This window comes from Taurulus bubalis, assembly GCF_910589615.1.
Source record: "Taurulus bubalis genome assembly, chromosome: 17".
Classification (NCBI taxonomy): domain Eukaryota; kingdom Metazoa; phylum Chordata; class Actinopteri; order Perciformes; family Cottidae; genus Taurulus; species Taurulus bubalis.
Window position 1 is genome coordinate 12,099,006 of NC_136605.1, and position 15,707 is coordinate 12,114,712.

A 15,707-nucleotide genomic window follows, 5' to 3' on the forward strand; every position below is an offset into this window, starting at 1 on the left:
ATACTATATGATATCCTGAATGGGAAAACTTACTGTCCTCATGGGTGCGTAACCGCTGAGGCGGGCTGCGTGGGCCGTCTCCAGGGGTCGTGAAGCACAATACAGACGAGTAGTATTCTGTGAACTTTTTCAGGCTAGAGATGTAACCGACATGAACACTGTCCTGGAAGTTGGGGCGCACCGTGATCACAGCGACCTCGTTTGCGCGACTGAGTTCCCACGCCAACAGCTGGAAATGATGGAGTGAGTTGGGACTGGGTGTTAAATGTGCACTTTTAGGCGTACTGAGATTTTTTTTCATTAAAAAAGTAAAAAGTCTAAACAAAACTGTTCTCATCTGGTAAATTCATGACTCCTTCAGGAGATTAGGCTTTCCGACTACGTGATGAGAGTTTGCCTTCAGAGCCCTTCTCTAGCTCTGGCCACTAGAGGGCACTAGTTGACAGAGAGGGGCTGCTCACCTTATATCCCTGGTTGATTCCATTGATAAACTGAGGGCTCGGGGCACTCCAGGTAAAACGCACCGTGGTGGAGTTGACAGCCTCGGCTTGTACATTTCCTGGTGGCACAGTGGGCACTGATCCAGAGAGAAAAACCAGAGAGATAGAAGGAAAGGGAGCGAGAGAAGAAGAAAACGTAAAAATGTACAAGAGGCACTTTCAGATGAGCCTCGTTGAGAGTGTGAGAATGAGGCGGGAGCATTGTTACATTTTTTAATTTGGGCTCATTTGGCGAGGAAAGAACATGCCAATCAAACCGGGTGTGAGAGCGGTTGCCTCAGGCGGCTTCCAGGTGAACCCTGCAGCAGTTTGTTTGAAATGAGCATGTGATTCTGATGTAACACCGGAAAAGTCACACATTAATGAAGCTGATTGGCCAGTATCGGTCCTCGTATCTCCCACGCTATCCTCAATTCTCTTTGAACGTATTTAAATGCACATCATGATCTGCTCTTGAGCCTTTTTTGGAGTGACGGAAACATCCCATTAATGAGAGCTGAGCTGAACAACAAGAGCCTTGTTCACTGTCGTTATTCACTGACTGTTACTTGGATGATGAAATTAATATTTATTTTTTAGCAGGGAGAGAGACATGGAGATGAAATACAAACCATCCGGGTTTTCAAAGATTTTGCTAATTAAACACAGCAATCATGTGTTTATTTACAAATGCAGTACATTTGTTTTTTTTGCAGGTGCATCAGATCCGCTCATTAATTTGTTGATTGATCAAGCATCACTTAAAGTATGCAGACGTTTCCAATATTTTAACATTAATGCTTGCCAGGTAGATTCCATCATTTCTGAAGCATCTGAAGTGTGTTTTAATCATCCAGCAAAAAAAAACTGACATAAGCCGTTTTTTTACATCCTCAAACACACACACACACACACACACACACACACACACACACACACACACACACACACACACACACACACACACACACACACCCAACTTTCATAATATAAATGCACGAGAGAAATTTTATATTTTTATACAGCAGAATTATTGGAAATTTGCAGAAAGCCAAACAAAGCAATGTGTGTTAAAAGAGACAAATGGAGAAGACAACTTGGACGGAGAGAATACGTTTGTGTGTGTTCTAAAGAGTGGTTTGGGGTTGAGACCTGCTGCGTTTAGGTAAGTATGAGAAGGTCTTTATGCTCATCCGTCAACTTTTCTAGTCTATGTGAGTTTTTTTTTAAGACTTGCCCATGACAAAAAGCTTTAAAAATAAATTAGCTTAAATGTTAAACCAGTGTAACAGACGGAGATACAACATCACAAACACTTGTAAAACCATAATGAAATCAAAATATCTGCTGATTCACCCTCTAATAAATGCATCTGGGCAGCGAGTGGAACAGAATATAGGAAATGAAAATACTCCCAATTTTCTTATGAGTGCTCTTGAGAATATTTAGTGAGCCTGGTGTAGAAGATCTCTGTCCATGGAGTGGATTTAACATGACAGGGATTTAGAGATATGTGATTGTGTTAAGCCTTTCAAAGCTTTATATACAAGTTAAAGGAATTTAAAATCAAAGTAGCAGCCAGCGCCGAATATCTAAACCAAGAGCGATATCCTCTTTCTCGTGTTGGTTAAAGTCTAGCAGCAGCTACAATTTTGTAATCTATGCATTGCCTTTTTAGGAAAGCCAGTAAAGAGAGCATTATTCCAATATTCTTGAAATGAAAACATGGATTAACCTTTCAACACCCTGATGCATTAGCTATAGCCTACATTTTTTCTAGATTTGATGCAACAAAATAATTAATTAGATTTATCTTGTCTTGTCAGTTTACAGTGGCAAAATTGACTGAATCCTCATTCTCTGAAGATGTTGAGTAGGCAGGGGAGGCAAGCAACATAAGGTGTGGGAATCACTGGGCGTAACAGAAATATGTAGCTGTATGACACGCTGGAAAGTTCACAATGTGTGTTCTAATTATACCACTCTGCATGTCGAATGAGAAAAGAAGTCAACCGAGGAAGCTTCCTTTGGCAACGTCGAAAGGTACGTCGGCAAGTCTGACGCACATCATCACCTGGCTATGCGCAGAATCAATAAAAATGTTTTAAACCATCCCGAAATAGTTAATACTATAAAGATCTACAAGAGGAAAGTGATCTGAACCAAAGTAAAAGCTTGGCTTGCATTTTATAAAAAAGCTCTGATGAAGCTATCGCCTCATGTCTGCACACAATTTGTTCTACAATACTGCAGCACTTAGGGAGAAATTACCAACATAAAAAAGACACAAAAAGCAGTGCTGAGAGACAAATAGCACTTACATGGCCATGTCTTTTACATTCCTGTATAAGTCTAGCTGCTGCAGTCTGTACCATACTGACTGCTGATTGAGACGGGAGGAGGACCACTGCTGTAGTCTTCTTACCAACGTGTGTGAAGCACCTTTTCAAGGTTAGCAAAGGATTTTCTTAAAAGCCTGCTGTGCAGAAAACATGGCTCCTAATTTGGTTGTTCAAAACAGATCATTAGAAAAAACGATCAGTCACAAGTTCTAGGCCGCAGGGGACAAACTTGATGAGGCTAGTTTGTCGAACTAAATAAAGCCTTCGGGTACGGATGGCAACTTGCAGACCATATACAGTACATGACACAAAGCCGGTGTGTTTCCCTCACCCCCTTGCAGTGTCCATTCAGTGACTTTATGGCTGTAGGTGCCCCGGCCCGCTCCATTATAGGCGGCCACCTCAATCTCATAGTTGGTCCAAATGATGAGCTCCTCCAGGAGTAGACTGGTCTGGTCTGAGTTGGTGATGTTTTTCATCTGACAATCCACTGGAAGCCCTGACAGACAGTACCTGGCAGCAGAGGGAGTAATCGATAGACAGGGGGAGGAGGGAGAGACAGACATACAGACAAGCCATAAATATATTAGAACACAGGTTCTCCGAAGAGATAGTGTTAATGGAGTGGAAGACACGCAGAACAGTGTTGAAACAGGTAGAAAAGGTGAGGTGACAACAGATGAATGAGGGGGGAAGATATTTAATTGGCATCAATTATTCCATTGCAGCGGTGAGCGAGAATGAAGCAAAATGGAGATGAAGAAAAGAAGCTGACATAACAGTTATTATCACATCTGAATAGGATTGACCCTGACAGGCACCAATCCTTGGAAAGGAATAATTCAGGCTGTCATGGTCTTTTTACCTGATGATGTAGCCCTGGAGTGGCCCATTCTGATGGCTCTCCGGGGGTGGCTGCCATTGGATCATGATGGACTGATTGGTGCGGCCACTTGCTATGACCGTCTGGGGGGGGGCGCTGGGAGGCTCCTCGGGGAGCGTTAGTCTGCAGCGGCAAGGAAAGAAATAGGAAAAGAGAGGTGAAAGAAGAGCCAGAAGAGTGAAACCATGCATTAATTATCATGAGTTTCCGTATATTTCTATCCCATTTCATCATTGGCATCAAATCATAATAAAGCCCGCTTTTCGTATATTTTTTTTAGAGCACCATAAAGGAAAGTTGGAATAAGTGTGTCTTTGTCCAAAACATATTCTCTATAATACTGTTCGCAGAGGGACATCTTGCTATGGCATGACAAGGATCAAAGAGGCTTGGGTGAAAATGGAGCAGCACAATAGAGAGCCAGTGTAAGAGAAAGATATAAAAGAACAAGAAAGAGAGATCCAGGCAGACTTTTCCCTTAAGCCAATTTAAGATGACATCTTGATTTCTTCCCAGTGCACCGGAGCACTGCTCTGGAGGAGATGAAGCAGAGTGTTTAGGATCAAAGAGGTGTGCCCGAGAGATGCCTCAGAAAAGCCCTACACTATCACTGGCGCTCAGTCACCCTCCTGTGGTGCACTCTTGTCTGGGTACCTCCACACAGGAACTCAGCTCTGTGAATGAGTGTGTGGTGCAAAACAGTGTGTGATGGGATAGTGTTGGCATTTCAGGGAGTTCCTTGCTGCAGGTATAAATGCAACACATGGGTCATGCTGATGCGGACGAGGTCAGAAATCAGTGTGTATAGGTGAATCGTGATGAGCTATAAATGTGTGTCTGTGTGGGGTGCGCTTGACCGTTTCGTCTTGCTAGTCAAGATAATTCACTTGAGATTTGAGTCTGTGTGAAGTTCTGCCTCTTTCAAGCCTCTCTGTAATTTACTATGCAGAACGGCAAAGGACGTTAATAGGAGGAAGAGAAATGAAGCTGGGTCAGCGCACCCATCAAGTCTTCACAAAGCGCTATTTCAGCTCATTCACAGTTTTTATCTCTAAAAGGCCCATCCCGAAGCTGGCACTCCCAAAGCAGTGAAGACCAAAAAGTGGAGTTACAGGAAATAATCATTTCTAATGAACTGCAAAGACGAGGGAAAAGAACAGGTTGTTCCCTATCTGTGGTGCAGCGCCATTCTCACCAGAGTACACATTAAGTTACACAGAATGTCAGCAGCATCTTTAATATTCAGGAGGTGCAGAACAGCTCAAGCTCGGTACCCACCGGTCGGTCTCTTTGCTGAACTGGCCCCTGCCCACGTCGTTGACGGCACACAGGCGGAACTGGTACGAGCGCGCTGGGATGAGGCCGCCGACAGTGACCCCAGTAGACTCTGGTTCAATATTGGCCAGAAGCACCGTCCAAGGGGCATCTGAGTCGGAGGAGACGCAAACATAGACAGAGCTGTGAGCTATAGCGAGTGAACGATGAATGGAAAAGTGGGAGAACATTCTTGAGAAAAATCTCTTCAGCACTTTCTAATTTAAATTCAGTGTTATTCCTGACTATAATGGCATAACGTTGTTTCATTTTCAGTAATAATATTGCAGCTACTGATAAAAAGCAAGTCATACATTTTGTATACACGCCCTCTAAATATCAGATTGAAATTCAATTATCCAAAAAACAGATCCCATCTGCATCCTCGGATTCATTTTCCTTTTAATGAGTTGCCATCTTCTCAATAAGGATGAGCTTCGATGAGAAATGGCTGAACAATTTACTGAGAGCGTTCCCTCTTCTTTGATTTTGTCAAGCGAGAGAATGACAAGAGCATTGGGCATCAACACAATTTGGTTCCCCTGATCATTCTGGTGAGGCAATTGAGTTATGCTGATTTGAGAGGGTAAAAGAGAATGCAGCTGCCAATTTTAGTGCAAAAATGGACAAGTAATATAAAAAGATGGGTCACAAATAGTAAAACATACAGCTTTAAAATGACTAACAAGAAACAATAAATGCATCAGTTTTTCCCCGCAACTTAGCGATGGAGAAGCACAATGAACCACTCACTGTTTTCCGAGACCTCCAGGATGTAGCGGATCAGGGGGCTGTTGCCGTCAAAGGCCTGGGCCCATGTGAGGTTTATAGCCCTCTTCTCTGTGGTGCTCAGAACCGCTATTGGGTTTTCTGGAGCATGGGGCAGTTGCCTGTTTGTATGTGTGTGTGTGTGTGTGTGTGTGTGTGTGTGTTTGAGAGAGACAAAGTGATAAAGAGAAATAGAATCAGACAAGAGAGGCAGCAAATAACAGCATTAAACAGCCAAGGCGAAAGCCTTGCATTGTAAATATTAGAGGATTTGATGGATTAGAGAGAAGAGCGGCGATAAAACACAACAGTGGGGAAAACATCCATCCATCATCTCCCGGTCGGACATAAATATGAGAAGAAGAAAAAATACACACAGCAAGATAAAACCAGGGAGACAATAGGAAAATATGCAGACCTGACTCTGAGGTGGGCATTGCGGGAGTCATTGCCACCCACTGAGGTCACCCTGCAGGTGTATGTTCCGATGTCACCCGACCATGTTTGGGAGATGTGTAAGGTCCCGTCGGGATCCAGCCGCAGGCGTGGGGTTGTGCTCACGTCAATCACAGAGCCGCTCTTCTCCCACACGTGCCTGGAGGTTTGCACATACGTATGTAAGAGTAGTTCTCACACACACACACCAGGGCACACACACACACACACTCACACTTTAACACTCTGTTTCCGAGTTGTGACAGTAAATGTGCTTGCTTTGCGTGAGTTCATACAGCAAAACACAGAAGGCGCTGACACCGATGAAAAGCCCTGTGAGGCTGATGGGAAACGGATTTGAATCTTAAAACCATCTCTCTCTGTCAGACATACAGTATAGAAACTCTCCTCCATGCATTTCTCTCCTTATCATAGACCCAACCGCACATATGGCCGCCCCCCCCTTACACTCACATACACTCCAGGAGCTCCTGTGATTAATTGCGACTGTTCTGGCTTTCCAGCTAATCTCCTCTGTGTTGCGTTTAATTAAAGGCGCTGTCTGAAGTTATTACTCTGTTTACATATTCATCTGTTTACTCCGCGATCTGATCAATGCCGTGGGCCCACAGGTGACAGGCACTCTAATCACTGGGCTCCACAGACATCACTTCACCCCCTCTGAGACAGATGCATGTGCACACACTCTATCATGATCAAGACTTTCTGAAGAATGAAGAGAAGCGAATGGCTAATTCCACAATCACACTCTCAGAGTTTCAAAATCTTCCCATAGGAGGTCTTATGGGTAAATAAACACTGCAAGAGCTCTTGCAGATTTCATAAACTAATTAAGTGCAACATTAATATACAAGCTTGTTTTCTAAACTCGGGTGCCATCAATAAACAGCTGCAAAAAAAGCATGGGATGTCTGACATGTATACCAATTGTATGCGATTTAAGAAAAATTTGACACAATTCCAAGAGATATTGCAAATGAACGTTGTCATTACTTCACAGTGACACTTGGGTCATGGGTCACACCGCAGGTCATCACAGCTTTGGTCCCTTTGATGACACTCTGGTCTTGTGGCGGCTTATTGATGCGAGTACGCGCTGCGAACACACACACACACACACAGCTTGTTATTCAGAGACTGTACTTGAACAGCGGATTGAACAGAGCTTACTGGACGTCTTTCACTCAACAGAAACTGGGTGAATCACATCGTATTTCCAACGGGTGGAGTCGGGAGGCTTTCAAGGACTGATATGTGGATTTATGCACAAAAATTGAGTACACGCATGAGTCATTACACTATATATTCAGAATATCCTGACAATGACCTCCAGCAACCAGGTGCTTACTGCATCCACAAGTAAATAAGTCATGGATTAAAAGAAGAAGGAAGACACTTTTTATTTTATTTTGCAGAGATTTAGCTTAGACTCATAGTTTGCAGTATTTTTCTACAAGTACACGGTAGAAAAATGAGGACACAGGGGTATACGAGCGATGTACAGAGACTATTCAGTTCCTGTTATGCTTACCCCAGACCACAAGGTCGGCCGAAGCTTCATCGATGCCCCTGGAGTTACTGGCCATGCAGGTGTAGGTACCAGCGTCAGACAGGTGAGCAGGACTGATTAGCAGGCTGCCCGACTCCAGCAGGGTGAACCTGGGCAGCTGGACCGAGCCACTGGCCAAGACACGTTCACCTAAAGGCAAGGGTGGAAGTGATTAATGGTATGGGAGGGAGGACGGACAAAAAGGGGTAACAGGAAAAAAAAAAGAGAGATTAGGATATTGGAGAAATGTCAGGGAAAACAAACAGGAGGGAAAGCAGTGCATCGAAAGTAAAGCGAAAATGCATATTTCCATAGCTCTCGTCTACTTTGACAAATCCAAATGCGGCATAATGAACACCCCACCTCAAGAACCTCATGCTGTTAGCACACCCACCTTTCTGCCAGGTGATAGCTGGCCGTGGGGCTCCCGAGGTCTCACAATGCAGAATGACTGACATGCTGTCAATCACGGCGCTGTCGGCGGGGCCAGCGGTGATGTTGGGAGCAATACCTGACAGGGGAGGAGTCAGCCACACACACACAAAAGCACACAGACAAACACAATCTGGTGAGACCGAGGTGATAATGAGGGACATAAACAGCTTTCTCCCTAATAACGCACACGCCGGCTGAGAGCTTAATAGACTTGACAAAAAGGGGTGGCTGTCAGGTCTCATTCTCAGGGACAGCTTTGAGAACCTGACAAGCCGCTTCCATCGCTCTGCTTCTCCTGCACGTTCTCTGAATCAAAAATAGCCAATAGTTTCCCGAGCATCCAAGTAGACAATACTGTCAATGTGAAGAGATATATAGATAGATGGGTGTAGGAGGCAACACAGAGAGAGGGAGAAAAGAGGATTAGAGACGAGAACAGAGGAGGGGATTTAAGAATAAAAAAAAGGGAGGGAACAGCGAGGGAAAGATGAGCAGAATTAAGCAGCTGTGGTGCAGATAGCTTTGAAATATTTTCAAGGGGACATACTTGTAACAGCTAGGTAGGTGTTTGTCTGGATCTCTCCTGCACGATTGCGGGCAAAGCACTGAAACATCCCTGTGTCATCTGGCAGGAGCCCGTTGATCTGTAGACTGCCTCCTACCAGCACCCGGTACCTGGGGATCTTTACCGGGCTGATGGGCACTGCATCTTTATACCACACTATGTCTGTCTGTGGCGTGCCTGCAGAGGAAGGAGGGGATTATTTTTTTTCCCCTCGCCACTATGACCCTTTTCTTATTATTTATTTTTTAATGCTTTATTATTCTTTCCCACATGCAATAGCACACAGTAAAACAAACACCACGCTCTGACCTCGTGCCTGGCAGGGGATATCCACCACCTTCTCCATCTCGGCACTGATGTGAGTTGGCGGCTCTTTTACAAACAGAGGATATTCTGTTTCAAAGAAGAAAAAGAAGAAAGCATTGCAGCATTAAAGCCTTTAAGAACAACTCACAAATCATCTGTGCTTTTTTCTTTTTCTTTTTAAAATCTTGACCCTTCTCTGGTGAGCTAGCATTTGCAACCCTCTAGATAACAGCGTCAACTCAATTACTGAAGTATAAAATGGCAACACAATGTTCTCCCAGCATGGGGGTTAGCATGCTGATGAAATATTTGGAGTATTTCGGCTCCGCTGATCTGTGCAAGTTTAAAGTGTAAACTGGGTTATTCACCTAGAACATGCAGGAAGGCCCCAGCAGTGACTGAGGAGACGCTGCTGCTGCGGAGTGACGCCTCACACTCGTAGTAGCCGCTATCACTGACTGCAGGCAAACTGATGACCAATCTACGGCCAAAATCTCGGATCCCAGTATTGACCACTGCCCCGTCTTTCCTCCAAGTAATACTCATTTTGACGAGGGGCCTGCCAGAGAAAAAGATGAAAAGGAGCACAAAAAAAAATAGAGAGCGCAGTTTGGGTTTTTAATGCATATTTATATTCTGTTTCAAGGTTACAGAGCATTAATGGAGCAATGAGATGCATCTGTCATTCTGATTAAGTCTTTGAATTGGAGATAATAGTCAAAATTCAGGACGGATATTGTGTGAGATAGGGGGAACAGAGTGAAGCCTTGAATCAAAGAGAAGAATGGAGAGCTACAAAATGAGAGACGTACAAAATACTTTTCTGTCATGTCCAAACAAAAGGTTTCAAGTTTCATTTGAGTCACAAAATATCAGATGTGGAGGTGAGAGGAGGTGTTTTGATAATGCGTGGCGGTCTATCTGTGTGTACGTGTATTTTCCTTCTCCTCTGTATCCGTGTGCGTCTGTGTTAACATGTACCTTGCATTAGCAACACACTCCATGATTGCTTCGTTTCTCCCCATGGTTACACTGGTGTTCTTGGGAGCGATGATGATGGAGGGGGCGATGGGGTCTGCGGGTCCTCCCACATCTATCACACACATAGAAACACATAGAAGTAGATATAAACAAATCTATAAACCATATGCAGACTGTTTGATATGCCACCTGATCCTCACATAGAGACCGACTGTCTGTCACCATCACCAGCAAGTAGCCAGCATGCCGTCGCCAACTATTAACACCCCTGTCTTTACTTTAGATCCTTTTTCTAGTGCACACAGCATTTCCTGAGCATGGTGTTAGCCCAGGTGTTAGAAGCCATTATGTAGCATAATTGAGACAAACACAAAAGGCGATTAAATGCAGCACCATCACTCACGGGTTTCACGGAGCCTCCAGCCAACCATCGATTCACTGCCCTCAATCAGTGATCTCTCTCTGAATCTGATCTCATTTTCCCCCACCTCCCTAGAGTACGGCTACGGGCCTTTGTGCTTGTATGTGTTTGAGCGATTGCACGTTTACAACATATTTATGGTGTGTGTACCCGTGTGCACGCGTGTTTGTGTTTGTGTGTTTTTCAGGGCTGCCCACAGGTTAATAGGGCCCCTAATCAACTTTTTATTATCATTATTGTTATTTTGCGCCACCTCATTATAAATCACACCCGTTCAAGACCCATTTATGAGGAATCTCAGCAGCGGAATGCCAAAGCTTCCTCTACAAGCACAGCCTGATGGGTTATTGCCGTTTTGTTTTGCTCCCCAGTTGATTGCTCTGTTCAACTCTCCAGCTGTACAGCTTTAAATATATTCCAGTTGCATTAACATTTTAAAAACCCAGTTTAGTCAAATTTACCATGTGAATTTACATTGTTTTGTGGGACTCCCAAAGCATAAATTACTGTGAAGCTGAGCTTTATATTGTATAATTAATGTAAAGTCTAGTAAAGTGTTTACAATAAGATGCAAACAGTGTTTAAAAGTAGTGATTTTAGCTGATCCAGATACTGTCAACTATGATTGTACAGCTTCAGGCACAAGCAGCTGAAAGGAAAAGAAGAATAAATTCAAATTAGCTGCTTTTGACATTTTGCTTTCACAGTCAAAGAATGCACATACAACATTTCAAAATGAAGATATATGAGATGACGACCTCAAAGCACACGCACACATTGAAAGAATAATGCATAGGCAGCATGACGTGTATAAAACAGGGGAGTGATGTTTGCTGGACAAAAAACTTAAAAACCCAAAGAAAAGCTAAATTATTGACCTATTGATTAACTAGTAAATATATCAATTTAGCAAAACTGCAGCTGATGGAAATATGTTTTAATGAATTTTATTGTGATGGTACAAGCATCATCTTGAAGACAATTATTCACATTACCATTAATTTGCATCGGTCCATCAATCCATGTCGAACAGCCTGTTGTCAAGTCATCAGAAGAGTATTACAAGTAATTTCATAGAATTTATGGAGGAAAAAAATGAATTCCTCGAGTCAGAAGTTATTGGTTAAAATGAAAGATTACAGGCTGATTTATGCAACAAAAAAATCCTAAGAGTTTTGTGAGATTATGCGGAACGTTTGATTGGTGTGGGTCTTATGGTCTCTGAGCTCTTGGTACATGGTATTGTAGTGGAGAAGAAATATACAGAGAGAAAGAGGAAGAGGAGGAGGAGGAGGAGGAGGAGGAGGAGGAGGAGGAGGAGCAGTGATTTATGGAGAGGAAAGAAGAATAACTGTATCAGCACTAATATTTAACTTTTACCAAGAAGAGCAAGAACAAAAAATGATGAAGTCAGAAATTAGTAGTGGTATAAACAGCACATACTGTCAACAATAATACTAATAATATATAAACCAAGCATGATTTATTGATTGTAAGTGTTGTGTTGAAGCTGAAACGGTCCCCTTCAAATTCAGTGCATTACATTTTAATGTCCATAAAAGGTTTTTCAAATGTGCTACAGATTTTTGTAAATAAACACGTTTGTTAATTTAAGTTAAATTCCTTAATAGTTGGCTAAGAATGGTGTGTATGTTTGCCAAAGATACAATGAAAACGGTGAATCCATTAGTCAAATAACTTTTACATTTTCCAGAAGACATGATTGGTTCCTTAGCAGAGACTAATTCATGTACTGCAGTTCATAAACTCTCAGTGTTGAGAATACCTCAAGTGTGTAATCGTCTAATTAAATGGGGAAAGTAAACAACATGGTGACCTGCATAGCAAATACTTGCTACTAATGTCACCATATTGTTTACATCTGTCTGTGTCTAAAGACAATTGTAGACCCAAGTCAGCTGGAGTGAATTTCACACAAAGCGAAACACCTGCCCACTTTGAGCATGAGCCAATTGTTAGTTTGCTTTTGACTATTAGACTCAGCTCCGTCTCATTTGTATGCTCCCTCAGGAACAACACGCTCCCTCTACTGCATATCTTTGTCTTTTCTCCACAGAATTCCTAAATATTATGAACAAATGCAGCAGAAAAAAAACAACCTTATTGACTTTCAGATGCAAACTACGGTTGTGTGATCCGCATGGTCAGATTAAGTGATATTCAGTGATATCTGGTCCACACAGATTGCTGTGTCATGCGTATTGAGCACCGCATTGCAAACACTGTATTAACAATATGATGAGCAGATGCCAGAGCGAGCGAGAAGCTGATATTAAAAATGTGCAGCTCTGCATGAGAGAAGGTTAAAATCTGATAGTCAAAACCCCCGTTAGATAAATAATGTAAAACACAAGTGACTGTGATATATTTGATCAAAGGCTGTATTATATGTGGTATAAAATACTATCACAAATATCATCTTCAGAGCCAGTTACATTTAGTGGCTCCTTACAAGTGGCTAGCAGTAAGAATTAATGATTTTAGATGAAAGAAAGTATCAGTAAGTGGAAGGATGTCAGTCTGAAAGAAGGTGAACATAGGTTGGAGGATGGGGAAGCATCAGGTTCAGCTAAACACTAATGATATGACAAGTAGCCATGCTTGCTTGAGCAATGCCAAACTTTATTTGAAGTTGTGAGCGTATACAAGTGACGCCGACCTTCTAATCTGACGTGTGTGCTTGAGCGTGTTTAATCATTCCTCGTTTGCTCAGTGTCATTTCCATAAATCTGCTTTTTGTGAGGAGCGGTTAAACCGAAGGTCCACTTTATGGGCCTGGACATTCAGGCAGTCAGAGAAGTGATGCTGGAGCTCTACCCAACGCAAACCTCATGACCGTAACTCACTGCCGGAGCCCGAGGTTATTGGAGGACCACAATACAAGAGATAACTATTGTCGGTAATGGATATGATTACATCTGTTGGGGAGAGAGAAGAAGAAACAGCAGCAAGGAGCGATATGATGAGAGGGCAAGCCAGTAGAGGGAGCTTCGTCTGTTTGGCTGTGCCACCTGTTGTGTGGCTTCTGTGCTGAATGAATGTGTGTTGAGCTGAAAAATAATGAGTAAGACTTTTTTTTTCTACTTGCAACAACCTGATAATTCAATCTGCTGATGACACAACCAATCTGCTCGTTATGTGTGGACGAGGAAGTCTGTTGCCTAAGTGTGTGGATGCACGTGCACATGCGTGTGTACTTACTCTCCACGGTGAGTATGATTGGCTGACTGGTTTTGTTCTCCCCATTCTTGTCATTGACTGCCTGAGCGTAGTAGCGTCCCGCATCGGGTGCAACGGTGGACAGGATGACCAGCGTGTTCTCCAGGGTGATGGCACTGAGTAAATATTCATGCACACACACACACACACACACACACACACACACACACACACACACACACACACACACACACACACACACACACACACACACACACACACACACACACACACAAATCAGTTTAGCATTACTTGACATCATGGCACTCACTCATGCTAAACCTCCGCCTAATAAAGACTCAAACGGCTTTAGGTAGAGTAGAATGCAGTTCAAGCACAGACACGCTCGTATCATTAAACCACAGAGTAGCTGTTTCCTACAGTCAATAAAATCCTAAGGATAAACACACACAAACACTTACTCATGAATTATGTCTGAAAAGAAGCACATGACACCAATTTTATGAGCACTTCCATCTCCAAGGCACTGCAGTGTCTTTAATGAATAGTTCACAATGTCTCTTGTTACTTTTTATATGTACTGTTCTGCAGTACTTGGGTATTTATACAAAGCAACTGTACTAGCTGTATTATCCCAGGGGGTTAATATAAGTGAGGCTGGTCTGGTTATATACTTACTATATCCAGACAAATTACCGGTAAGTGGTCCTGCAGCTTTGAGCAACGAATGAATTTAGAAGTTTACATAATTATTTTAAAATGTAAGCCACAGTCAAAGCCAATCTTTGTGCAACCTGCCCGAGTGTGTCGAGATGAAAGACGGCAACAGACAGAGACCAGCAATAGATACACATTTATTTAAATGCTGTACATTTAATCTAACGAGTTGAATTAGCATCATGTTGGCTAGGTTGATCTGTGAGTCATGATGGATTTTTGATTTGTCCCACATTAATTGCTTTTACAGTAATTATGACAAGCAACAAAGAATACAAGAAAATGGATAGATAAATGTAAAAACTAGCAGCTGGCTTGAAAAACGGCAAGCGCTTCCTTTAAAATCATTTCTGTGCCTGGAGAATGGCTGAATGTTTGTTAGGCGGATGGGCTCAAATGTTTGAGAGGGGCCCATTAAACGAGAGCTGACGCTAAGCACGCGGCCAGATTAGGCTCTTCGTATCTGCCAGCATCTGACTGATCGACGCAGGATAAACAGACACACTCCTGGACAATTAGGAGCCGTGGCGCTCACCGAGTCAACAGACACTTACACAAACACACAAACAGCAATATACACACACGCCTTTGAATATCAATGTGGCTTGACACAAAGCGAGCAAACAGGCGGTAAATGCAGAGTGTCCTGTCAGTGGCTCTCATTGTCACGGTGCAAAGCTTCACCGCTTCACTTCAGATAAGAGTCAGCCGCATAGTAACCGGCTCTGGAATTGGTCTGGAACATTCATGGAAGGGGGCTGAGGTTTTTCTTACAATTTCCCTCTGTGCTTGTGCTGTGTTTTTTTGGAGCCCTGCAGGCAGAGGGTAAACGCACCAATCCGTTCTTTAAGGGAGAGCATGCGACTCTGGATAAAAGTCTTCATGTCAGCACCGACATGGTAGAGCTCGCTGCTGAATAAAACATGAGGAGGTGCTTTCTGAGGCGTTGTGGACCTTCTACATCTGTTTGTCTGGACGGCAAAATTAATCTCAGGTGATTACCTTCACAGTGTCTCTTCAGGAAAATTGCATACCTGAACACTCATGAATTTAGTCAAGAAAAAAAGGCTACCACGCACACACACACACGCTCGAAGCTTAGCCCACACAGATATACAGTCAACCACAGAACTCCCACTGTGCACATGCAGCCTCACATAGATTCTTAACACAAGCACATATGCACACACACACACACACACACACACACACACACACAACCCCTCCCACACCCAAATCCACCAAGGGGTGAGAGCTGTCAGTCAAACATATCATCAATTGAGGCCTTTT

General features: G+C 43.1%; 1 protein-coding gene across 1 annotated transcript in view; it reads right to left on the bottom strand.

The window, feature by feature from the left end:
- Positions 1-15,707, bottom strand: part of LOC306750359 (protein sidekick-2-like) — a gene marked incomplete at both ends in the record, with an annotated part of 76,188 nt that overhangs the window by 15,846 nt on the left and 44,635 nt on the right. The window contains 15 exons of the mRNA XM_079233773.1: positions 34-229; positions 462-577; positions 3,153-3,334; positions 3,687-3,827; positions 4,983-5,130; positions 5,772-5,908; positions 6,205-6,381; positions 7,236-7,338; positions 7,774-7,941; positions 8,186-8,302; positions 8,774-8,968; positions 9,101-9,184; positions 9,466-9,656; positions 10,079-10,190; positions 13,722-13,855. Of these exons, the coding sequence (XP_079089899.1) occupies positions 34-229; positions 462-577; positions 3,153-3,334; positions 3,687-3,827; positions 4,983-5,130; positions 5,772-5,908; positions 6,205-6,381; positions 7,236-7,338; positions 7,774-7,941; positions 8,186-8,302; positions 8,774-8,968; positions 9,101-9,184; positions 9,466-9,656; positions 10,079-10,190; positions 13,722-13,855 (2,201 nt within the window). The remainder of the gene's footprint in view (positions 1-33; positions 230-461; positions 578-3,152; positions 3,335-3,686; positions 3,828-4,982; positions 5,131-5,771; positions 5,909-6,204; positions 6,382-7,235; positions 7,339-7,773; positions 7,942-8,185; positions 8,303-8,773; positions 8,969-9,100; positions 9,185-9,465; positions 9,657-10,078; positions 10,191-13,721; positions 13,856-15,707) is intronic.